The sequence below is a fragment of the Microcaecilia unicolor genome, chromosome 2 (genome assembly GCF_901765095.1).
Source record: "Microcaecilia unicolor chromosome 2, aMicUni1.1, whole genome shotgun sequence".
NCBI lineage: Eukaryota > Metazoa > Chordata > Amphibia > Gymnophiona > Siphonopidae > Microcaecilia > Microcaecilia unicolor.
Window position 1 is genome coordinate 93,433,131 of NC_044032.1, and position 27,392 is coordinate 93,460,522.

Here is a 27,392-nt window from a genome sequence, read left to right on the forward strand (position 1 = left end):
AAGGCAGGCTTGAACATCATGGACTCATGGGCAAACTCATTCCTGCTGAACTGAACACTGAAAAAACACACTGCCTCATCCTTTCATCTCAACACAACAAATACAAATCCACAACCATAAACACCCCAGAACACACCCTCCCTATCTCAGACAGCCTAAAAATACTCGACGTCACAATCGACCGCAACCTTACTCTTGAGAACCAAGTAAATTCCGTAACAAAGAAAATGTTCTACTCAATGTGGAAACTTAAACGCGTAAAACCGTTCTTCCCGAGGGAAATATTTCAAAGCCTAGTACAATCAATGGTTCTAAGCCATGCAGATTACTGCAACGGAATCTATGCGGGATGTAAAGAACAACTCACAAAGAAACTCCAGACCGCCTAAAACACAGCAGCCAGGCTGATATTTGGTAAAACAAGATTCGAGAGCGCCAGACCCCTCCGAGAAAAGCTGCACTGGCTCCCAATTAAAGAACGGATCATCTTCAAAATCTGCACCCTGGTCCACAAAATCATCTATGGCATTGTCCCAGGATACATGACAGACCTTATAGACCTACCAACCAGAAACAGAACCGAGTCATCACGGACATAACTAAACCTTCATTACCCATAAGTACATAAGTATTGCCATACTGGGAAAGACCAAAGGTCCATCAAGCCCAGCATCCTGTTTCCAACAGTGGCCAAACCAGATCACAAATACCTGGCAAGATCCCAAAAAGTACAAAACATTTTATACTGCTTATCCCAGAAATAGTGGATTTTCCCCAAGTCCATTTAATAATGGTCTATGGACTTTTCCTTTAGGAAGCTGTCCAAACCTGTTTTTAAACTCCGCTAAGCTAACCACCTTTACCACATTCTCTGGCAACGAATTCCAGAGTTTAATTACATGTTGAGTGAAGAAAACTTTTCTCCAATTCGTTTTAAATTTACTACACTGTAGCTTCATCGCATGCCCCCTAGTCCTAGTATTTTTGGAAAGCGTGAACAGACGCTTCACATCTACCCATTCAACTCCACTCATTATTTTATAGACCTCTATCATATCTCCCCTCAGCCACCTTTTCTCCAAGCTGAAGAGCCCTAGCCGCTTTAGCCTTTCCTCATAGGGAAGTTGTCCCATCCCCTTTATCATTTTCGTCGCCCAAATTGCAAAGGACTCAAATACAAAACAACCTACGCATCTAGCTTCTCCTATATAAGCACACAACTATGGAACGCACTCCCAAAAGCTGTGAAAATAATCCACAACCATCTAAACTTCAGGAAATCTCTAAAAACCAACCTGTTCAAAAAGGCTTACCCTACTGATCCAACGTAACTCCCCACACCCGGCAACACACCAAAATCAATGATCATACTGGACAATATACAACCTTCCTTCCCTTTCGACCCTCATGGTACCAGAAACACACCGACCTTATTCGACCACAATACAACCTTGTATTTGTTCTCTACCGGACTTGGCGAACGCCTTTACGGTACTTTGTAAGCCACATTGAGCCTGCAAATAGGTGGGAAAATGTGGGGTACAAATGTAACAAATAAATAAATCCTAGTATTTTTGGACAGAGTAAACAACTGCTTGATTGCAATTTGTTTTTTTCCACTGATGAACTTGTAGGCCTCTATCATGTCCCCTCTCGGTCTTCACTTTCTTAACTATAAATTTTATTTCAGGCATCAAACAATTTACAAGACACAAAGCCCTAACATTATCAGCCTTTCTTGATATGATAGATACTCTAATCTCTCATTACTCTGGATTTCCTTCTGTGTACTTTCTTAAGCTCCACAATATCCATACAGTATCCTAGGTATGGTCACAATAAAGCTCAATATAGAATAAGTTTCAGCTGTGTTAAGAGTTAAGGGGTTGAAATTCAGCAGACATCCAGGCAGGAGAGGTCTCCACCTGGATAAGTCCCGCTGGCCAGGCCACACACAGATTTTCAGCAGTACTTACCTGGATGGTGCCACTTAATATTCAAACAGACCACCACATCACTATCTCCATGTCCACTCTCCCTTTCATTCCACCCCTATGGTTCAGCAATTCTCTAGTAGAAGTTTGTTGGGCATCATCTACTTTGTCACCTTCGCTGTGTTCTTCTCTCAGCAATTCTCTATCCATTTTTCCTTCCTTTTCACCCCTATGGTCCAGCAACTCCTTGTCTCCTCTCCTTTCCCCTCCACCCCCAGGGGCCAGTAGTTCCCTGTCTCCTCTCCGCTCCCCAATGGTCCAGCAACTCCGTGTCTGCTCTTCCTTCCCTGTGGAGGGAAAGAAAGGGGGCAGATGCTGGATGTAGGTGGGAGAGGGGGCAGACACTGGATGTAGAGGGAGTGGGGGCAAATGCTGAATGTAGAGGGAGAGGGGCAGAAGCTGAATGGAAGAGGGAGAGGGGGACAGACACTGGATGGAAGGGGAGAGAGGAGGCATTTTCGAAATAATGCCTGTCAGAATTGGGACATCCTGCTCATAGTGTCCAGGCAGAATGTTGGGATTTCCTGTTCAAAAACACATGTGAAGGACATTCTTGTGCTGAAAACGTCCAACCAAAATGCGAACACCAAGAAATCAGGCACAAAAGCGTCTGTCTGGCATCATTTGTACAAAAATGGCCACATAGATGTTCCTGCAGAGCAGAGGGGCAACCTAGTGGTCAATGCAGTTGACTTTCAACAACAGGACCCAGGTACAAATCCCACTTTAATTCCTTTATATGTTATTGTGAGCCCTCCAAGAACAGATAAAAACTTACTGTACCTAAATGTACACCACTGCAATAGCCAGTGCACTTGCAGGTGTCTTATAAATTCAGGTACAGTAGCCGCCTTATTTTCGAAAAAGAAAGACACCCATATTTCGACCCAGATCGGGAGATGGGCGTCTTTCTCCCATGGGCGCCCAAATCTGTATAATCGAAAGCCAATTTTGGGCATCTTCAACTGCAATCTGTCGCAGAAACGGCCAAAGTTGACGGGGGCATGTCGGAGGCGTGGTGAAGGTGGGACTGGGGTGTGTTTATCGGCCGAGGAGAGATGGGCGTCCTCGGCCGATAATCGAAAAAAGAAAGGCGTTTTTAGCGCAAATTTGGGTCACTTTTTTTGGATCCTTTTTTTTCACGAACAAGTCCCAAAAAAGTGCCCACCCCTGACTCCCCCAGTGGTCACTAACCCCCTCCCACCCAAAAAAAAAACTTTAAAAACTTTTTTTTTCCAGCCTGTATGCCAGCCTCAAAAGTCATACCCAGCTCCATCACAGCAGTATGCAGGTCCCTGGAGCAGTTGTTAGTGGGTGCAGTGGACTTCAGCCAGGTGGACCCAGGCCCATCCCTCCCACCTGTTACACTTGTGGTGGTAAATGGGAGTGCTCCAAACCGCCCCCAAAACCCACTGTACCCACGTCTAGGTGCCCCCCTTCAGCCATAAGTGCTATGGTAATAGTGTAGAGTTGTGGGAGTGGGTTTTGGGGGGATTTTGGGGGCTCAGCACCCAAGGGAAGGGAGCTATGGACTTCAGAGGTAGTTAACTTTTTTTTTAATTGTTACAAGTGCCCCCTAGGGTGCCCGGTTGGTGTCCTGGCATGTGAGGGGGACCAGTGCACTACAAATCCTGGCCCCCTCCCACGACCCAATGCCTTGGATTTGTTCGTTTTTGAGCAGGGAACCTTCAGTTTCCATTATCGCTGAAAAACGATACTGCCCAGCTCAAATCCGCACAAATCCGATGCATTTGGCTGGCACAAACCATATTATCAGAAAAAAGATGGACGCCTATTTTTTTCGAAAATACGGTTTGTCCCGCCCATTCACGTACCTGTTCTCGGAGATAGACGCCCATGGAGATGGGCATTCGCGTTCGATTATGCCCCTCTAGGTATTTCTATGTTCCAGGAGGGCTCGCATATTTGTACAGACATAAAAATGTTAAAGTAGGAATTACACCTGTGTCCTGTTGTTCAAAGTCCACTGCACTGACCACTAAGCTACTCATTACACTTGCTTGCTACTCTATTAGGAATGGTCATAATACCTTAAGTTGTCATAGAGCTTGGTATCCACTGACACTTTCACTTCTTAGGGGGATGGGAGGAGGGTCAGTAACCACTGGGACATTAAGAAAGGGTCATGTCTTCATCCCTCCAGTGGTCAGCTGCTCAATCAGGGGAGCTTTTAGTACCCTGGACATGATTAAAACAGGTCTAGATACAAACCTCCTTTTTTGCCTTGGATGTTTCTTCCCATTCCATTATCGCTGAAAGACATCCTAATTTTGAGCCCACCCTAGCCCTGCCCAAAACATGCCTCCAACTTGCCCCCTTGCTATTTGGATGAACTGCAGTGTAAAATGTCCAAATTCTTCTGCCTTTCAAAAATCACAATTTGGATTTTTTGGCAGATGGGCTTTTTTTTGGTCATTTTTAGACATCCATCTGCTTTGAAAATGAGCACCCAAGAGTCTCACCACTCGCAATTTGAAAAAAGTTCTTCAAATCAGATTTAAATATGAGATTGTATTGAAAATTTCGAATCCATAGGTACTCCTAGGCTTTTAACTTGTGTAGAAATACAAATTAGAGACGGCTATTCAGGCCGTGAAAGTGAAGGAAGTATTAAAACATCCTCTGATTGAGTCAACATCATAATATCAGTCTTAGAAAGGTTTAGTGCAACTTTGTTTTGTGCCATCTAGCGCTGTATTGCTGAAAAACACAAGGCAACACAATCAAGAGTTTTTAACATAGTAATATATTCAATGACAGCAGATAAAGACCAAAGACCTGTATGGTCCATCCAGTCTGCCCAACAAGATAGGCTCATTGCCTAAGGTATGATATGATATTAATATGCATACTTGATCTTGATTTGTCCTTGCCAATTTCAGGAAACAGAGCATAGAAAGCTTTGCAGTGGCTTAGCCACGGGGGGTCTTGGGGGTCTGCCCCCCCCCCCCAAGTCTGCTGGTTTGCCTCACTCACGCACATGCTCGGTTTTAATTAAATCAAGAATCAGCTATTTTGGAGCAATCTATAGAAGATGTAACTGAAAGAGGGGCGTTGATCGTTTCCTTTGTTTTTCAACAGGACTTGAATGCAATAATGAGATTGTATTTTAAATCAGCCAACCGCATTTTTGCTGGCCAAAAAATTTGGCTTTATCCCGACATGACCAAATCAACTCAGGAAAAAAAGAAAAATGTTTCTTTTTATTAGGTCAAAAGTAGTAGAATTAGGGGGATCCTTCCTCCTGGCTTACCCGTGTAAATGCCTCATCAGGTTAAATCAGATAAAATATGTTTTTTATATACCTGATCAGCTTAAGTCCTTTCTAGAAGTAGAACCAGGGGCGTATCTGCGTGGGGCCTCAGGGGCCTGGGCCCCCGCAGATTTCGCCCTGGACCCCCCCTACCGCTGCCAACCCTCCCCCTCCATTGCTCGCCTACCTTCGCTGGCGGGGGACCCCAACCCCCGCCAGCCGAGGTCCGCGTCCTCCTGCCCCTGCTGGCTGCCTTTAAAGAATTCCGTCAGCTGGCGGGGGACCCCCAACCCCCGCCAGCCAAGCCGAGGTTTTTTCATTTTTCCACCGAAGCTGGCGCCGACGAAAGTTTCTTTTGAGTCTGACGTCGCTGCACGTTGTACGTGCAGGACGTCAGACTCAGAAACAGCTTCATTCTGTTTCTGAGTCTGATGTCCTGCACGTACAACGTGCAGCGACGTCAGACTCAAAAGAAACTTTCGTCGGTGCCAGCTTCGGTGGAAAAATGAAAAAACCTCGGCTTGGCTGGCGGGGGTTGGGGGTCCCCCGCCAGCTGACGGAATTCTTTAAAGGCAGCCGGCAGGGGCAGGAGGATGCGGACCTCGGCTGGCGGGGGTTGGGGTCCCCCGCCAGCGAAGGTAGGCGAGCAACGGAGGGGGAGGGTTGGCAATGGCAGTGGCTGGGGGGAGGGGGATCGGCAATGGCGGCGGCGGCGGCGGCGAGGGGGGGGCTATAATGTGCCCCCTCACTCTGGCCCTGGCCCCCCTACCGCCGCAGTTCAGATACGCCCCTGAGTAGAACAACGTTAGAGTTAAAAGAAAAGCTGAGAATAATGACACCATAGATCTCTTTGGTAATTATTTTTGAATTTTGTATGTAACTTCACTAATGCCTGCCCCCTCTTGCTCTATGTTTTGAGGTCTAAGGAAGCCAAATTGAATTGGGGTGTATGTGGGAGAATAAGGATGTTTTTGCAATAATTGTTTTTGAACTTTATGGCTGTGTTTAACTTGACAGTATGTTATATCTGTTAAAGTGCATAAAACCAATAAAAATTATTGATAATAATTAAATCAAGAATGCATGAGCTTCGCGCATGCTCAATTTCACTAAAACTGAGCAGGCACACTGGGGCGGGAAGCAGGGCAGGCAGCATGGCGCAGAGTATTGCCAAAGGAAGGTTTCTGCTGGCGGGACTTGGGGACCCCTGCCAGCCCAGGTATGTGGGGTTGTAGCAGAGGCGGAGAGCAGCGAGGAGGCGAGGCATAATATGCCCTCCCCCACACACACACTTTGATCTCACCCCCCCCCCCCCCAAATCGAGGTCTGGCTATTCCTCTGCTTCAGTGGTGTAGCCACAGGTGGGCCTGGGTGGGCCAGGGCCCACCCACTTAGGGCTCAGGCCCACCCAACAGTAGCACACATTTAGTGGTAGCTGGTGGGGATCCCAAGTTCCACCAGCTGAAGACTTCCCCCTGATGGTAATGAAAATGCTATTCTCCACGATACTGGCACCTGTGCATGCTCAGTTTTCAGCACATCCCTGTTGCAGACTGCCAAGGCGGAAAGAAACATTTTACCACCATCTGAGATATTTTTGTGGTGGTGGGGAGAGAACGCTTGGTGCCCACCCACTTCTTGCCTAGGCCCACCCAAAATCTGTTGTCTGGCTACGCTTCTGCTCTGCTTTGCTTCCTAACTACTGGAGTTGACTTCTAATCACCACTAAGTTTGCTTGGTTCCATTCTTTCTATACAGGATTCCTTTGTGTTTATACAATTCATTTTTAAATTCTGTTACTGTTTTCATCTCCACCACCTCACCTCTCCCTTCTGTTTGTTAAGAAGGCAAACATCAAAGTATTTTCAAACTGTGAAACTGGCTTTTGCATATTCTTAATATTGCGGCTGTAAGAAAGCAATCTAAATACTGACTCAATGACTGTGGTTAGTGCAGTGGACTGAGATCATGAGGAGCAGGGTTTGATTCCCACTGCAGCTCCTTGTGACCCTGGACTTAACACTCCATTGCCCGAGGTACAAAAAACACCTTAGATTGTGAGCCCACTAGAGCCAGAGAAAGTACCAGCATATAGAGGTGAATTCTATATATGGTGTCGAAAAAGCACTATTCTTTAAGCCGCGCTTAAAGTTAGGTGCAATTTATAGAATAGTGCTTATGCCCGGAAATCGCACCTAACTTTAGCTGCGGCCATTTGCACCAACTGAAACGTAGTGCAAATCTTCATGCCTAAATTAAGCATGTTTCTCCCTTATTCTATAATACCAGTGTTAATTTTAGGAATGTCCCTGTTCCTCCCATGACCCTCCCATTTCCGCACTCCCTTTTTGAACTCATGCCTAAACTTATGTGCAGGTATTCCAATTAAATCTAATTATTATTATTATTATTTGTTACATTTGTATCCCACATTTTCCCACCTATTTGTAGGCTCAATGTGGCTTACATAGCACTGGAGAGGTGTTTGCAGACTCCGGTGTAAACAAATACAAAGTGATATTGTGGTAAGATAAAGTTCATGTGGCACAGCCACATTAGGGAATCATACAACAGAAGAGTTGTGTTATGTCCATTACGTACTTTTGTTGTGTTGCAGAGATCAGGCCAATTGCTTGTTAATTGCTTGTTAACAAGCCAATTATAGGCACTAATTGGCTCATTGTTCAATTAAATTGCATGTGCAAATTGAGCACATTCCCAAATTTGTGTATGCAATTTTTAGCAAATTTTATAGACCCGGCCTGACCAATGATGTAATCCTATTCGACTATGTTCTGACCTTAATTGACTCTCTTTGTAATTCTCTAACAATGAAGCATGTAAACCAAATCGAATCTCCTAAGGTGGAGGAGTGGCCTAGTGGTTAGGGTGGTGGACTTTGGTCCTGGGGAACTGAGTTCAATTCCCACTTCAGGCACAGGCAGCTCCTTGTGACTCTGGGCAAGTCACTTAACCCTCCATTGCCCCATGTAAGCCACATTGAGCCTGCCATGAGTGGGAAAGCGTGGGGTACAAATGTAACAAAAAATAAACCTGGCTCAATACCTCCGTGAGAGACCTATATAAACTCTCGCTGTCTCTATTGAACTGTTAACCCCACTCGATACCTTGTAACCACCCCCATTGAACCTACCAATAGGTAAGAAAATGCAGGATACAAATGCAATAAATAAGTGTGTACAGTGTTGCATACATCTAGTAGCACTATAGAAATGATTAGTAGCAGTAGTAGTATGATCTTCTATGTGCAAACACTTTAGGATTAGCAGAATAAATCAAAGGTTTTTGAATTTGAAAATCTGGCCATGTAGTTTTCCTTTTACCTTCACTGCTGAAGAATGGGGTATTGTTCTAATTGGCTTACAGTGAACTGTCACTCCAGGGTCATTAGGCCAGATATTCAGAATGCCATCACTCGATCCACTTGCCAGAACATCTCCACTCGGTGCCCACTGTAGGCTGCAAACGCTTTGTTTATGTCGCAGCATCCCAACGTGATGATCAGCAACTCTGACATCATGCTGATGAATAAATCCCAGCCTTGAGCCACTAGACAGAACATGACAGAAGGGAACCAGGTGAAGATTTACCTACAACCTTAGAAGGACCTTTAAGCACAGTGCTAAATCACAGCAAGGAGTGCTGGCAATGCCAATGATTTACACCCACTTTTCCAAACATTTCTTTCTCAATAATATGCTTTATTTGAAGGTAGGTGTAAATCATTGCCATTACTCACACACACTTTTTTTTTTTAATGAAAAAGTGTCCCTCTGGAAGGAAGTGTAAGTCAGTACAATACAGGGGGCTCTGTGTTCAGAGAACACTGTTGTGCTCCTTCGTTATCTGTCCCTAAACTCCATCTAAGGAACTCCATTCATCTGTTAATTCACTCTTATCTGTACCCTTCTCCTCCACTGCCAACTTCAGACTCTGCTCTTTTAATCTTGCTCCACAGTATGCCTGGAATAAACTTCCTGAGCCAGGACATCAAGCTCCATCTCTGGCCATATTCAAATCTAGGCTAAAATTCCACCTTTTAGAGGCTGCTTTTAACTCTTAATCCCCTATTCACCTGTTCAGTACTCATATCTATTTTAATCATTCCCATGACTCCCTAATCCCTTATTTGACCTGTTTGTCCATCTTGTATAGATTGTAAGCTCTGCTGAGCATCAACAGTTCTTTTCATGTTCTGTGTACAACACTATGAGTATGTCAGAGTTATAGCTGTAGTAGTAGTAAGTAGTCATGCCCAGGAAGACACAGTTTGACATGGTCAACACAACCAAAGACTTTACAATAGTTAATAAAACACATATAAATTTCCTTCTGATACTTTAAAAAGTTTTGAGAGAGGAGGACATTTCTCTGGTAAGTGAACACTATTTTGCTTTGTGCTTTGAGAACTTAAAGATTGGGGTTTAAAGGAGGAATTGTAGGTTAGTGTTAGGCAAAATAAAAATATAAAAAGCAATTTTATCAACTAATCTCCATAGTCTTTTCCACTTAGTTTTAAAAACTTTGTACCACAGCATTAACAGAATCTAGCAGGCACTGCAGGATCTAGGTTAGTCCAGTAGCAAGAGGGGTGCTATCCAGTCTTTTGCATTGAGTGTCACATGTATGATTATCTCCCAGTTGGTGAGGTGTCATATGTGTGTGCTCGATGCAAAGAGCTCCTAGCTCTCAAAGACCATGTCCGTTCTCTTGAGGCTAGAGTAGCAGACTTGATGGAGCTGAGGGAGACAGAGAGATACATAGAGGAGACCTACAGGGGTGTTGTAGAGAAGTCCCACCTCCAGTCTGGTAGCCCCTGTGCTACCTTGGAGGAGGGAGGTCTCCTAGAAGGAGAGCATCACCCTGGTGAAGTAGGAAGTACTCCTGTAGCCAGGACCTGCCCACCAGGGGATGTACTGTCCTCTCGCACCGAGAATATGTCTCCAAGTGCTGCACAGGAGGGAAAGGTCAGGACAGCTGTTGTAGTTGGTGATTCGATCATTAGGCATATAGATAGCTGGGTGGCTGGTGGACATGAGGATCGCCTGGTGACTTGCCTGCTTAGTGCGAAGGTGGCGGACCTCACGCGTCACCTAGATAGGATTTTAGATAGTGCTGGGGAGGAGCCGGCGGTCTTGGTACATGTGGATACCAATGACATAGGAAAATGTGGGAGAGAGGTTCTGGAAGCCAAATTTAGGCTCTTAGGTAGAAAGCTCAAATCCAGATCCGCTAGGGTAGCATTTTCTGAAATGCTACCTGTTCCACGCGCAGTGCCCAAGAGACAAGTAGAGCTCCAGAGTCTCAATGCATGGATGAAACGATGGTGCAGGGAGGAGGGTTTTAGATTTGTTAGGAACTGGGCAACATTCTGGGGAAGGGGGAGCCTATTCCGAAAGGATGGGCTCCACCTTAACCAGGGTGGGACCAGGCTGCTGGCGTCGGAATTTAAAAAGGAGATAGACCAGCTTTTAACTAGAAATGGGGGGAAGGCCGACAGTCGCTCAAAAGCGCATGGTTCGGGATAAGGTATCTTTCAAAGATATCACCAAAACAGGGAAGATAGGGTATCCTGATAGTGAGATTGCAAAACAGACCGTAGTAGATCAGGTGTCCTTAAATAAAAATAAAAATCAGACAAAAGATTGCAAATTATTACTATCAAGTACTAAGCATGATGTAAACAGGAACAACAAACATACTTTGAAATGTCTATATGTGAATGCCAGGAGCCTAAGAAATAAGATGGAAGAATTAGAATATATTGCACTAAATAAAAAATTAGATATAATAGGCATCTCTGAGACCTGGTGGAAGGAGGATAACCAGTGGAACACTGTCATATCGGGGTACAAATTATATCGTAGTGATAGGGTGGATCGAATTGGTGGAGGAGTAGCATTGTATATTAACGAGAACCTTGAATCAAATAGATTAAAAATTCTGCAGGAAACAAAACACTTCTTGGAATCACTGTGGATTGAAATTCCATGTGTAAAGGGGAAAAGGATAGTGATAGGAGTGTACTACTGTCCGCCTGGCCAGGATGAACAGAATGATGCAGAAATGTTAAAGGGGATTAGGGACGCAAACAAACTGGGCAACACAATAATAATGGGTGATTTCAATTATCCCAATATTGACTGGGTAAATGTAACATCGGGGCACGCTAGGGAGGTAAAATTCCTTGATGAAATCAAGGACAGCTTTATGGAGCAGCTGGTACAGGAGCCGACGAGAGAAGGAAAAATTCTAGACCTAGTCCTTAGTGGAGCGCATGATCTGGTGCAGGAGGTAATGGTGCTGGGGCCACTTGATAACAGTGATCCTAATATGATTGGATTTGATATTAGCTTTGAAGTAAGTATTCATTGGAAATCAAATATGTCAGCGTTTAACTTTAAAAAAGGAGACTATGATAAAATTAGAAGAACAGTGAAAAAAAACTTAGAGGAGCGACTGCAAGGGTCAAAATTTTACATCAGACGTAGATGCTGTTCAAAAACACCATCCTGTAAGCCCAGGCCAAATATATTCCGCGTATTAAAAAAGGAGGACGAAAGACCAAACGACAGCCGGCGTGGTTAAAAAGTGAGGTGAAGAAAGCTATTAGAGCTAAAAGAAAATTCTTCAGAAAATGGAAGAAGGAACCGACTGAAAATAATAAGAAACCTTGCATTATGTAGCTATAATTCGGGTTCCTCTTTCCCACATGCATCACTTTGCACTTGCTCACATTAAACGTCATCTACCATTTAGATGCCCGGTCTCCCAGTCTCCTAGTCTCGTAAGGTCCTCTTGTAATTTTTCACAATCCTCTTGCGATTTAACAACTTTGAATAACTTTGTGTCGTCGGCAAATTTAATTACTTCACTACTTACTCCCATCTCTAGGTCATTTATAAATACGATAAAAAGCAATGGTCCCAGCACAGACCCCTGGGGAACCCCACTAACGACCCTTCTCTATTGAGAATACTGACCATTTAATCCTACTCTCTGTTTTCTATCTTTTAACCAGTGCTTAATCCACAACAGGACACTACCTCCTATCCCATGACTCTCCAATTTCCTCTGGAGTCTTTCTTGAGGTACTTTGTCAAACGTCTTTTGAAAATCCAGATACACAATATCAACTGGCTCACCTTTATCCATATATTTGTTCACCCCTTCAATGAAAAGTAATAGATTGGTGAGGCAAGATTTCCCTTCACTAAATCCATGTTGGCTTTGTCTCATTAATCCATGCTTTTGAATATGCTCTGTTATTTTGTCCTTTATAATAGTCTACCATTTTGCCCAGCACCAACGTCAGGCTCAATAGTCTATAATTTCCCAGATCGCCTCTGGAACCTTTTTTAAAAATCGGCTTTACAATTTTATCTTTACTATCTCTGACAGAAGTGAATAAAAATCAATCCAATTGTATACTTCAGTCCACTCAACATATCTTCTCTGACATAGACCAATTTGTTACATTACCTTGGTCACAGACATATCACATTCCTATTTGGAATAACCAAATGTTTCAAATCAATGGCAAAATACAAATTGGCGAGAATCCGGAATACTATCGGCCTTATTTTCGAAAGTGATGGCCACCCATATTTCGACCCAAATCGGGAGATGGGCGCTCATCTCGCAAAGGCGCCCAAATCGGTATAATCGAAAGCCGATTTTGGGTGTCTTCAACTGCACTATGTCGCAGGAACGAACAAAGTTGATGGGGGCATGTCGGAAGCGTGTTGAAGGCGGGACTGGGGTGTGTTTATCGGTCGAGGAGAGATGGGCGCCCTCGGCCAATAATCGAAAAAAGAATTTGGGTCACTTTTTTTTTACCCTTTTTTTCATGAACAAGTCCCAAAAAAGTGCCCTAAATGACCAGATGACCACCGGAGGGAATCGGAGATCACCACCCCTGACTCCCCCAGTGGTCACTAACCCCCTCCCACCCAAAAAAACCCAACTTTAACAACTTTTTTTCCAGCCTGTATGCCAGCCTCAAATGCCATACCCAGCTCCATCACAGCAGTATGCAGGTCCCTGGAGCAGTTGGTAGTGGGTGCAGTGGACTTCACCCAGGTGGACCCAGGCCCATCCCCCCCCCACCTGTTACACTTGTGGTGGTAAAAGGGAGCACTCCAAACCGCCCCCAAAACCCACTGTACCCACATCTAGGTGCCCCCCCCCTTCAGCCATAAGTCCTATGGTAATGGTGTAGAGTTGTGGGCAGTGGGTTTTGGGGGGGATTTGGGGGGCTCAGCACCCAAGGGAAGGGAGCTATGGACTTGGGAGGTATTTAACTTTTTTTTTACTTGTTACAAGTGCCCCCTAGGGTGCCCGGTTGGTGTCCTGGCATGTGAGGGGGACCAGTGCACTATGAATCCTGGCCCCTCCCACAACCAAATGCCTTGAATTTGTTCGTTTTTTAGCAGGGCGCCTTCGGTTTCCATTATCGCTGAAAAACGAAACCGCCCAGCTCAAATCTGCACAAATCCGATGCATTTGCCCGGCACAAGCCGTATTATCGAAAACAAAAATGGACGCCCATTTTTTTTCAAAAATACGATCTGTCCCGCTCCTTCACGTACCCGTTCTCGGAGATAGACACTCATGGAGATGGGCGTTCGCGTTCGATTATGCCCCTCTATCTGTCCATCAGTTGATAAAAGATGCAAGTTGGATCTAATTTGAGACCTTAAGTACAAGTACAAATCACTGTTACTGCTGGTTGCAATTAAAACATTGTATTTCCACCAAATTAAACATATCCTTCTTATCATCTTCAGAGCCAAGTGTGTGGGCATTATGTAATGCATTTCAAGCTAAAGGAAAACCAGCATCAAACTGGTATAAACAGATACAAGAATGGAAATATACTTCAATTCGTAATACAGAAAAAACGTGGTCAAGGGAGCTCAATCAGCAAGTTTCTAACGAGCATTGGAAAACAATCCAGCTTATTTTTAAAGGAGATCGCAGGCCATCTTCTGACACAAATCGGGAGATGGCCGGCGATCTTCTGAAGCCGGCCAAATTGGTATAATCGAAAGCCGATTTTGGTCAGCGCCAACTGCTTTCCATCATGGAGCCGACCAAACTTCAAGGGGGTGTTTCGACAGAGTACAGAAGGCAGGGTGGGGGCGGGGCAGGGCATGGCTACGAGATGGCCAGCTTCGCCCGATAATGGAAAAAAGATGGCCGGCTCCATAGGCGGTCGGTGGCCCAACTGTTTGGGGAGGCTAAAGGGGGCGGGGTTAGGGGTGGGGCCAGGGGTGGAGCTTAAATCCATAATTGTCTGATAACACACAGAAAAAAATAAATAAATAAAAATAAAAGTCACAATTAATACCTTTTATTAAATTTAGATATTAGCTATGTATCATATGTCAAAGAATAAAGTGGTTGCTCAAAGCATATACTAACCACAATCGCTCAACTGCAAAACACTATGCACAACTTTGTGCAAAAACACACTCAGAACCTTACTGTACCACAGTGCTTTTTTTGTAGAAAAAAAGGTGCCGGTACTCATTGTGGGCGGGGTCACCACACATGGCACTGCCCCTATTATAGCCACACCCACATTAGTCACACCCCTTATACCAGCCATGGCGCATATAAACAGACGAGGGAAGATCCACCAGGAGGTGGAAAACTCAAACACCCCACGGTAAAAACAGCAATGTGCAAAAAGTGGGAGTACGACCAAGGAAACCAGACGCTGGAAGACGTTCTTAAATAAAAACTTTATTGGATATTTGAAGACTCGACACGTCGTGTTTCGGCCGTCAAGCCTGCATCAGGAGTCTGCTGTGCAGAGTGCTGCAGAGTGATGACGGTGAAAATGCTCTGGTATACCACTAACAGTGCGAGCAGCGCTCATGACGAATTTTTTCAGAACAGTCTTTTTCAAGACTACCACGCCATTTTTTGAAGAATTAACCTTATCATTCTATAGCAACTCTCCGTATAAGAGACTGCTGTAAGATTTCCAGAGCATTTTCACCGTCATCACTCTGCAGCACTCTGCACAGCAGACTCCTGATGCAGGCTTGACGGCCGAAACACGACGTGTCGAGTCTTCAAATATCCAATAAAGTTTTTATTTAAGAACGTCTTCCAGCGTCTGGTTTCCTTGGTCGTACTCCCACTTTTTGCACATTGCATATAAACAGACATCATTGAAAATATTATACTAGTATAGGAGAAAAAATAATGTGATTTTTTTTCATTATAAATAATTTCTGTAAGCTGTTACAGCTCCAGTATACCCAGTGCAAAATAAGACAAATTCCAAACACTAAAATGAAAATAAAATGATTTTTTTCTACCTTTGTTGTCTGGTGACTTTGTTTTTCTATCCATGTTGGTCCCAGTCTCTGATTCTGCTGCTATCTGTTCTCTTAACTCCATTTCCAGGGCTTCCTTTCCATTTATTTCTTTACATTCTTCCTTTCTTCTTCTTTTGTTGCCCTGCATCCATAAGTAAAAGCTGGGTCCTCCTCCATGGAATTGACTGGAGGAGGTATAACATGGATCCAGCTTTTGCCTATTTTCTCCATCCATGTGCAGTTTTTCTCCTCTTCCCTTTCCCTCATCTCCATCCATGTGCATCTTCTTTTTTCTTTCCTCCCCTACATTCATGTCCAGCACTTCTCCTCTCTCCTCCCCTCCATCCATGTCCAGCATTTCTCATCTCTCTTCCCTCCTCTGTATCCATATAAAGCAATAATTCTCTCTCCCCTCTCCTCCATCCAAGTCAGCATTTCTCCTCTCTCCTAGCCAACTCCTCCATCCATCCATGTCCAGCTCTCCTCTCCATCCATTTCTAGCATTTCTCCTCTCTCCCCTCTCATCCATGTCCAGCAATTCTCTCTTCCCTGTCCTCCCCTCCCCATCCAGCGATTCTCCTCTCTCCCCTCCATGTCCAGCAATTCTCTCTTCCCTGCCCTCCCCTCCATGTCCAGCAATTCTCTCTCCCTTGCCCTTCCCTCCCATCCCATGTCCAGCAATTCTCTCTCCCCTGCCCTTCCCTCCCATCCCATGTCCAGCAATTCTCTCTCTCTTGCCCTTCCCTCCCATCCCATGTCCAGCAATTCTCTCTCCCCTGCCCTTCCCTCCCATCCCATGTCCAGCAATTCTCTCTCCCCTGCCCTTCCCATGTCCAGCAATTCTCTCTCCCTTGCCCTTCCCTCCCATCCCATCCCATGTCCAGCAATTCTCTCTCCCCTGACCTTCCCATGTCCAGCAATTCTCTCTCCCCTGCCCTTCCCATGTCCAGCAATTCTTTCTCCCTTGCCCTTCCCTCCGATCGCATCCCATGTCCAGCAATTCTCTCTCCCCTGCCCTTCCCTCCCATCCCATGTCCAGCAATTCTCTCTCCCTTGCCCTTCCCTCCCATCCCATGTCCAGCAATTCTCTCTCCCCTGCCCTTCCCTCCCATTATTTCCAGCGATTCTCCGCCTCTCCCCTGCCCTCCCATCGACGTGCAGCAATTTTTCCGTCCCTCCCCTGCCCTCACCTCTCCCATATCCAGCGATTCTTCATCCCCCAGCGTCCTCCTTCACTGCCTGCCAGCCAGCGTTGGACGCGGAAGCGAACGGTGCAGGCAGCGATTGGCTGGCAGCGTCGTAGCTTCCCTCTGCAAGTCCCGCCTACAACTTCCTGTTTACACATAGGCGGGACTTGCAGAGGGAAGCTACGACGCTGCCAGCCAATCGCTGCCTGCACCGTTCGCTTCTGAGTCCGACGCTGGCTGGCAGGTGAAGGAGGACGCTGGGGGACGAAGAATCGCTGGATATGGGAGAGGTGAGGGCAGGGGAGGGACGGAAAAATCGCTGCACGTCGATGGGAGGGCAGGAGAGAGGCGGAGAATCGCTGGAAATAATGGAAGGGGAGGAGGAGAAAAAGGTGCCGGTACGCCGTACCGTTGCGTACCGGCACAAAAAAAGCACTGCTGTACCATAAATATTACACTGGGCAGAACCTAATACACCAATATACCACCCACACGGAAAATGCAGACCGTCAACAATATGAAACAAGGGATCATAATATCACAATTCTCATGTAGCGCCACAAAACACCCTAGTTCATGTTTAATGTGGGATAAAATGCCATAAATAGGTAAATAAATTTAAACTTTTAATGTTGAGCACCTGATTCTCAAAGTGGACATATTCCAAACACTGCCCTCCCCTCCATCCACCCATGTCCAGCAACCCTCCTCTCTCCCCTGCCATCCCCTCTATCCACCCATTCCAGCAACCCTCCTCTCTCCCCTGCCATCCCCTCTATCCACCCATTCCAGCAACCCTCCTCTCTCCCCTACCATCCCCTCTATTCACCCATTCCAGCAACCCTCCTCTCTCCCCTGCCATCCCCTCTATCCACCCATTCCCAGCAACCCTCCTCTCTCCCCTGCCATCCCCTCTATCCACCCATTCCAGCAACCCTCCTCTCTCCCCTGCCATCCCCTCCCCTCCATCCACCTATGTCCAGCAACCTTCCTCTCCCTTCCTCTCTATCCACCCATTCCAGCAACCCTCCTCTCTCCCCTGCCATCCCCTCTATCCACCCATTCCAGCAACCCTCCTCTCTCCCCTGCCATCCTCTCCCCTCCATCCACCTATGTCCAGCAACCTTCCTCTCCCTTCCCCTCCATCCACCCATGTCCAGCAACCTTCCTCTCTCCCCTGCCATCCCCTCTATCCACCCATTCCAGCAACCCTCCTCTCTCCCCTGCCATCCCCTCTATCCACCCATTCCAGCAACCCTCCTCTCTCCCCTGCCATCCCCTCTATCCACCTATTCCAGCAACCCTCCTCTCCCCTGCCCTCCATGCATATCCAGCGCCAGCGCGATTCTCCTCTCCCCTTCCCCTCCCCTCGTTTACTATCTGCCCCGCGCCATCTCTAATTTACCTGCGTCCCAGCGTCGGCCCACCGCATCATTTCAAAGCCCGCCCTGCTGCCTGTCTCTATTTTTCCCTCCGTTCGCGATGTGATTCGTTCGGCAGAGTCCCGCCTTCTGACATCATTTCCTCGAGGGCGGGACTCTGCCAAACGAACCCATCACGAAGGGAGGGAAGAATAGAGACAGGCAGCAGGGCGGGCTTTGAAATAACGCGGCGGGCCGACGCTGGGACGCAGGTAAATTAAAGATGGCACGGGGCAATTAGTAAACAAGGGGAGGGAACAGGGAGACTCACGGCGCCGCCTAACTCTTTCCTGCTGTGGCTGGGGAGGCTTAGCCTCCCCAAGCCTCTTATACCGGGCGCCTATGGCCGGCTCTGACGAGCATTTCGCTGGTTTCACTTGGTCCATTTATTTTTAGGACCAAGCCTCAAAAAAGTGCCCCAATTGACCAGATGACCACCAGAGGGAATCAGGAATCACCTCCCCTTACTCCCCCAGTGGTCACCAACCTCCTCCCACCCCCCCCAAAAAAATTTTTTTTTACATTTTTATGCCAGCCTGTATGCCAGCCTGAAATGTCATGCCCAGCTCCCTGACAGCAATATTTTTTGGACATTACCCCTGTGGAAAATGTACAGTATGTAAACATTGCATCACTTTACAAAATTTTATACATCCAGTCACTAAAAAGATTTTTCTGTTAAAACACTCTACAAACTGTACTTCCACCAACGTAATATATGTAGTCAAGTGCCCTTGTGATCGCTTATATATAGGCAAAACGAAAAGAATGATTAAAACAAGAATTATAGAACATAGGTCCTGTATAAGCAGAAACATCGCGACAGCCCCGTTAGTAAATCATTGGTACGAGGCAGAACATACGATAGATGACCTAAAATTTTTTGTCATTAAACATATTGAAAAGAAATGGAGAGGAGGTAACACAGACAATATTTTATTGAAAGAAGAACAACGTTTTATATATACATTGAATACCCTTTCGCCATATGGCCTTAACATGGAACTAGATTTAATTCCGTTCATTTGACTATATATATCTCTATATAATGTTTAAAAAAAATTTTTTTTCCTTCTACATTTTTTTGAAGTTCCTTAGCTTCTCATAATCAAAAGTGGTTTGTGATTATATATAAAAATTATAAAATCATTAATAATTATAAGGTAGTTTAAATATGCTTCTCATGCAGATTCAGAATAAGTTTTTTTGCTGAGTGTCTTCACACACCCCCCCCCCTTTTTTTTCAAATTGTCCATATTATGTCTGCCAAAAGATCCAATTCGCTGGTATTCATTTAGATTTCACTTTTAACAACATAATTATGTTTTGGAGAATATTACCATCAACAAAAAATTCCCCTATAAAACCTTATTTGACAGTTTTCTTTGATCAGATATTCAAATTTACATTGATATAGAACGATAATTTTTATTATTATTATTTTTTCCATTTTTTTCTAATTCATTTACAACATCTTTTGTTCAAGAGATCGAATATGTTGGTTTTTATTTAAATTTAGTTTTTTTTTTTAAAATTATATTTATTTTTATTTAAATTTAATTTTTAACAAATAATTATATTTTGTATGACATCCGGATTAACTATGTTAAAAAAAGTTTTTTATAAATTTAAACTTGAGATTTTTTAGGGAACAATTATTTAAATCTTATTTAAATCTATATTAACATAGAATGATAATTTTGATTAGTTAGATATAGATTCGCAATAGATCAATTGTAAATGATCCATATAAACAATATAAGCATTTATTCCAATAGGGTTTAACACAGAGTCATTTTGTCCCCCTTTTTTTCTTCGGATATATCAAAATTGTTCAGCTTATATTAAAATACGAAATTAAATTACTTGTTTCTGAAAGGAGCTTGAATATAAAAAAATTTTTAAAAAAAAACACAATTATATGTATTGAACTTAAGATTAGACTTGAATTAATACAGTCTTTTAAGCACCATTGTATAAATAAATAATTGTTCACATTAGATAGCTGTTTTGACGCTCAATTTCCAACAATTCAATATATGACAATTTGTTCAAAGTTTTATTTATAACATATCTCTTTTTGAGATATTACTAGTTTATTATGTAGTTTCATTTAATTAATTTAAATAGCTACATATTGTTGTTTGATCCCTCAGATAGTTAATAATAATTCAATACCATTCCTATTTGCTTGCAAATTGCGTGCTACAACTAATTGAATTGATTAACAATTCATTCATTAAGATATTCATATCGAGTAAACACTTAAGAAATAGAAGATATAAATTTAGAAGATCAACATGCCTTCCTTAAGCAAACAAGATCAAATGAGATTGCCGTCTTATTTTCAATTCATTTCTTTTAACTCATTGATCACAGTTTATTAAATAAATAGATTCGAGTTAATATACAACACTACATAATTGGTTTAAAATACAGGAAGTGACATATATTGGTTACAGTTTACTTTTAGCGGGAACAATCTGTTTGAAAGACGCGGATATGACGTGTATAGGGACGTCTTTATTGGACCAAACATTTCTTATAAAGGAAGCTGTACACGCCACACCATATTACTACCAATAAATGCTAACGCTGTCGTGCTGATATTTGAGCTAAATATCTTTATATTGCTTGAATTAGGATTTCTTTCAACGGTAAGAGACTAAAATAAAATATATTACTTTATAGATATGTAGAAATACATATATATTTACTTACTGGTTGAGCTCAGAAAACAGGATATAACAGATTTCATTGCATCGGCATCAAAAATATTTAAATAATATAGGACATAGAAACATCGAACCCTTGTGAAACTTTATGATACAAGAGATATGCTTGTCATTTTTCTTGATATACAGATTAGTTTATCTTTTTAGTTTGTACCATATACACTTTGTTTCACATATAAATCTTTAACAAATACATGTAGGTGGTAGACATGGAAAGCGATATTTATAAGATCTTCCTTAACATTCACATTTATTTTACCCGCGTTTTAGTCATTTTACAAATATACGGATGAGGCATCCCTCTAGGATTTTAACTATTATATATTTTTAGATTCATCTTGTAGATAGCGATTTGCAAAAGATAGCATATAGTTTATATGATATATATATAATTAATAATAGAGAACCAAAAGTTGTATAGCTTGATTGAAAATATCGAATTTCACAGTTTAAATACTTTTCCTCTTGCCATATAGATTTGTGTTCAATTTTACACACAGCCTTTTTAAAGGCAGAGTGTTTATGAAGGCACGTCCAATCGAAAACCTTTTAAAGACCGATATCATCAAATAACATTGACTTGGTGGAGCAGGTAATTTTAGAAATTCAAATAATATTTATTTTTTTCTTTCGACATGAATAACAAATTGTGATTAAATAGAACACCTCTAGTCTCTGAATGATCATTAATCAAAAAAATTTTTTCTCTTCAAATAAAGAACAAACAACATCTTTTAGAAACCAAGTAGCACCATTAATCGTGATGCACTTTTATACATGTGATAAATTCCATTATCTATGCTTTTTATGAATAAACACAAGTTATATATATTTTTTACATTTTTCATGGACAAACATAAGTTGTATGAATATATGTTTAGTTCATTTACAATATGTATTGTGTCATTTTTTATTACTTTATATTGCTTTTTTAAAAAATTATCTTTCTCTACATTATATTTAAAGAATGCATTAGACCAATGATTGCAGTTTATATATAAAGATTTTATTTTTTTTAAATTTTTTTTCTTAATATCATATCTTTATTGCTAATTATATATTAAATAACTTTTTGTTTATAGTTCAAGATTATTGTAGATTATTGTTTGTTATTATTTTTTAACCTTTACTGTATAAAAAATATTTTGTTTTTTGTTTTTGTAATTTGATAGGTCTATAACCGATATGTTTTAAAATTAAATCACTTCTGTTTTAAAATAGACTCCTGACGCAGGCCAGTTGGGCCGAAACACAGCTGTGTCGAGTCATATCACCTCAATAAATCTACATTGCATTTTTTTCATTCTTTTCATTTTTTCTTGTGTCGTCTTCTGTTTTATTTTTCATTTTTAGTGTTGTGTGTTTTTGCTGTTCATTTTTCTCTTTTTCTTATTCCCCCTTTTTTTCACGTCATCTTCGCTGTTTTTGACCAGCAATATGCAGGTACCTGGAGCAGAGTTTTGTGGGTGCAGTGCACTTCAGGCAGGTGGACCCAGGCCCATCCCCCCTACCTGTTACACTTGTGGTGGTAAATGGGAGCCCTCCAACCCCTCCCCCCCCCAAACCCACTGTACCCACATGTAGGTGCCCCCTTCACCCCTTAGGGCGATGGTAGTGGTATAGAGTTGTCGAGAGTGGGTTTGGGGGGGGATTTGGGGGGCTCAGCACCCAAGGTAAGGGAGCTATGCACCTGGGAGCAATTTTTGAAGTCCACTGCAGTGCCCCCTAGGGTGCCCGTTTGGTGTCCTGGCATGTGAGGGGGACCAGTGCACTACAAATGCTGGCTCCTCCCATGACCAAATACCTTGGATTTGGCCAGGTTTGAGATCGTCAGCATTAGTTTCCATTATCGCCAGAAACCAATGCCAGCCATCTCTAAAGCCGGCCCAAATGCTGAGATTTGGCCGGCTCCAACCGTATTATCAAAACAAAAGATAGCCGCCTATCTTTTTCGATAATACAGTTTGGCCGCCACTTTACGGCACCGGCCATATAGATGGCCGGCGCCATTCGATTATGCCCCTCCACATGGCCTATATTACTAAAATCTACAAAATCTGCCGCAGTTACACATACCATCTATTTCCTAATGCACAGAGCCATATGGACTCCACATATAAAAAAGCTTTAATTAACAAGTGCTAATGAGAAAGAATGCTGGTCTTGTCATCAAGAAGAGGGAACCCTTAAGCACCTATTATTTGAATGTGTCTATTTACGTCACTATTGGAATACTGTGTGGAACACCATCTGCCATATTTTACACATTACTGACTCTTTTAAATATAACCTAATAATATTGGATGCCTATGACCTTTTCTCTCCTATTAAGGAAGAATATTCCAAGCTTCTAAACATATTGATACACGTAGCTATTAAATTAATTCTACAAAACTGGAAAAATCTTTCTAAAGTTGACTATATCCAATGGTGGAATTTTCTATGCCTTATAGCGAAATACGAGCGTGTTGCAGCAGAGAAAAATTGTGCATTATCTAAATATGATAAGATATGGGCTCCCTTTCAGAAGTATATAAATTCAAAATAAATGTTATATAATATTTACAGTTTTGAGTAATCTGGAACTGATAGATACTATTGGGCCTCTTTTACAAAGCTGCGCTACCAATTCTCGGTGCGGCAAATGAGAGGAAGCCCATCCATTCCTATGGGTTTCCTCTCATTTGCCGTGCGGGAATCACTAGTGCGGTTTTGTAAAAGAAGCCCATTATTCGTTACAAAGTTGAATTGTACTTTTTTGATGTAAATGCAAAAACTATATAGTCCTGCTTTTTGCCATAGTGTAGACAACTCCTATATATGACATATGATTCTGATGACATAACACATTAATATGTCTGTAGAGTTTAATGAATATATGGATTATCGTCATAGAAAAGATATATTTTCTTTTTTCTATTTTATCTTGTTTTATTTTACTTATCTTACTTTATTTTACTTTATTTATTTATTTATCTACTTTATTTTATTTACCTACTACCATCCTTTTATTTATGCAACATTTAAGGCACATGTATCTTTTTGTGATTTATGTTTATGTACCTTAGCAAATATATCTTCCATTGACGTTGATGTTTTTGTCTTTAAAATTTCAATAAAATATTTGAATAACAACAAAAAAAAAGATGGAGTCGCAATGTATCTGCATATGTTATAAACTAAGTAAATCTAGTACACGTACACATTTATACCTGCTTCGGAACAAGTGTAAATATGTGCATTGGCATTTCTGCACTATTGGGCTGGTTATGAATCTCTTTTTTTATAAAGGCAAATATGCATGCATGTTTTTGGATGTCTCATCTAGGCATCCTGTTATAAAATCAGGCCTTAAATGGCTGTCTAGGTGGCTGGCATAAATAACAACTATAATTTGAATCATCTAACTTATGCAGATAGTAATAAAAATTCAGTTATAATCCAGAAGTTATGGTTTAATCAAATTTTGATATAGTGCTCCTACAATATTGTAAGGTACTTTGGGGATAATATTCAGCCAGCTGCAGTCAGTGTTTTTTGGATTTGTTTTGTTTTAATGCTGGCTGCAATGTTGGCATCTATCTGGGTAACAGCACTGGCTATTAGGACAGTTGACAGCCTGCTGGAAGTTAACTAGGTACAGCCAACATTGGAGTGGAGGAGTAGCCCAGTGGTTAGAGCACCAGGCTTGACTTGCAGGTGCCTGGTTCAAATCCCACTGTTGCGCCTTGTGATCTTGGAAAGTCACTTTACCTCCCCCCCCCCCCCCCCCCCCAAGATTGTGAGCCTTCCAGGGTCAGGGAAAATACCTAGTATACCTGAATGTAACTCACCTTACTACTACTACTACTTATCATTTCTATAGCGCTACTAGATGTACGCAGCACTGTACACTTGAACATGAAGAGACAGTCCCTGCTCGACAGAGCTTACAATCTAATTAGGACAGACAAACAGGACAAACAAGAGATAAGGGAATATTAAAGTGAGGGTGATAAAATAAGGGTTCTGAACAAGTGAATAAGGGTTAGGAGTTAAAAGCAGCATCAAAAAGGTAGGCTTTTAGCTTAGACTTGAAGACAGCCAGAGATGGAGCTTGACATACCAGCTCAGGAAGTCTATTCCAGGCATATGGTGCAGCAAGATAAAAGGAACGGAGTCTGGAGTTAGCAGTGGAGGAGAAGGGTACAGATAAGAGAGATTTACCCAGTGAACGGAGTTCCCGGGGAGGAATGTAGGGAGAGATGAGAGTGGAGAGGTACTGAGGAGCTGCAGAGTGAATGCACTTTTAGGTCAATAAGAGTAGTTTGAACTGTATGCGGAAACAGATAGGAAGCCAGTGAAGTGACTTGAGGAAAGGGCTAATATGAGCATAACAACATAAACTGGATGGGCTGAAGATAGGACCCGAAGTGGTGAACTGGATTAGGAACTGGTTGACGGGCAGACGCCAGAGGGTCGTGGTGAATGGAGTTCGCTCGGAGGAGGGAAAGGTGAGTAGTGGAGTGCCTCAGGGATCGGTGCTGGGGCCAATTCTGTTCAATATATTTGTGAGTGACATTGCCGAAGGGTTACAAGGTAAAGTTTGCCTTTTTGCGGATGACACCAAGATTTGCAACAGAGTAGACACCCCGGAGGGAGTGGAAAACATGAAAAAAGATCTGAAGAAGCTAGAAGAATGGTCTAACGTTTGGCAATTAAAATTCAATGCGAAGAAATGCAAAGTGATGCACTTAGGGAGTAGAAATCCAAGGAAGACGTATGTGTTAGGTGGGGAGAGTCTGATTGGCACGGACGGAGAGAGGGATCTTGGGGTGATAGTATCTGAGGACCTGAAGGCAACGAAACAGTGCGACAAGGCGGTGGCCATAGCGAGAAGATTGCTAGGCTGTATAGGGAGAGGTGTGACCAGCAGAAGAAAGGAGGTTTTAATGCCCCTGTATAAGACGTTGGTGAGGCCCCACCTGGAGTATTGTGTTCAGTTTTGGAGGCTATACCTTGCGAAATGGAAGCGGTGCAAAGAAAAGCTACGAGAATGGTATGGGATTTGTGTTCCAAAACGTATGAAGAGAGACTTGCTGACCTGCACATGTATACCCTGGAGGAAAGGAGGAACAGGGGTGATATGATACAGACGTTTAAATATTTGAAAGGTATTAATCCGCAAACGAATCTTTTCCGGAGATGGGAAGGTGGTAGAACGAGAGGACATGAAATGAGATTGAAGGGGGGCAGACTCAGGAAAGATGTCAGGAAGTATTTTTTTCACGGAGAGGGTGGTGGATGCTTGGAATGCCCTCCCGCGGGAGGTGGTGGAGATGAAAACGGTAACGGAATTCAAACATGCGTGGGATATGCATAAAGGAATCCTGTGCAGAAGGAATGGATCCTCAGGAGCTTAGCTAAATTGGGTTGCGGAGCAGGTGGGGTGAAGAGGGGTTGGTGGTTCGGAGGCGAGAATAGGGGAGGGCAGACTTATATGGTCTGTGCCAGAGCCGGTGATGGGAGGCGGGACAGGTGGTTGGGAGGCGGGAAAAACTGCTGGGCAGACTTATACGGTCTGTGCCCTGAGAAAGACAGGTACAAATCAAGGTAAGGTATACACATAAGTTTATCTTGGGCAGACTGGATGGACCATGCAGGTCTTTTTCTGCCGTCATCTACTATGTTATTATGTAACACTGGCGGAATATTAGTCATGCAACAGAATTTTGAAAAGATTGAAGAGGAGAGAGATGGCTAAGTGGGACATCTGTGAGAAGCAAATTGCAATAGTCTAAGCAAGAGGTGATAAGAGTGTAGATGAGGGTTCTGGTAGTGTGCTCAGAAAAGAAAGGGCGAATTTTGGTGATATTATGGAGAAAGAAACGACAGGTTTTAGCAGTCTGTTGAATATGTGCAGAGAAGGAGAGGGAGGAGGTACAGTAATACAGCTTTGGAACAGTGAAACCATCAGATAAGTATTGAACAAATTGTCTTTATAGAAAAACTAACTTTCAACCTTTCTGACTCAAAATTCTATCAGGCAATCAAAGCTCCCTCACACACATCCTCATTCTTCAGTGTCTTCAGCCCCTCGCCTCACTCCCAGGCAAGCTCTTGCTAAGGGAGGCGGTGACTCTGCTAGCTGATCAGGTCTCAGATCACAGGATGCTCTGGGGCATAGCCCCTAAATAAACTTTTCATAATCTCCATTTTGAAAAAAGAATTTCTCCATAGAGAATAATGGAAAAGATACATTTTAACAAAAATACCACAAAAATTACAATGAAATTTATTCAAAATGTCTTTGAACCATTAGTGCATCAAACTACACATACTGTACTTTTTCATACATTTTAATACACATTTAAGGATGTTTATATGTCCCAGCGAATAAATGTTATCTTAGAGAGTAACGTATCTTGCGAAGGATGTAAAAAGAAT

General features: G+C 42.8%; 1 protein-coding gene across 1 annotated transcript in view; it reads right to left on the bottom strand.

Moving 5' to 3' along the window:
* Positions 1-27,392, bottom strand: part of CDC20B (cell division cycle 20B) — a 117,292-nt gene that overhangs the window by 19,588 nt on the left and 70,312 nt on the right. The window contains exon 8 of the mRNA XM_030191935.1: positions 8,613-8,838. Within this exon, the coding sequence (XP_030047795.1) occupies positions 8,613-8,838 (226 nt within the window). The remainder of the gene's footprint in view (positions 1-8,612; positions 8,839-27,392) is intronic.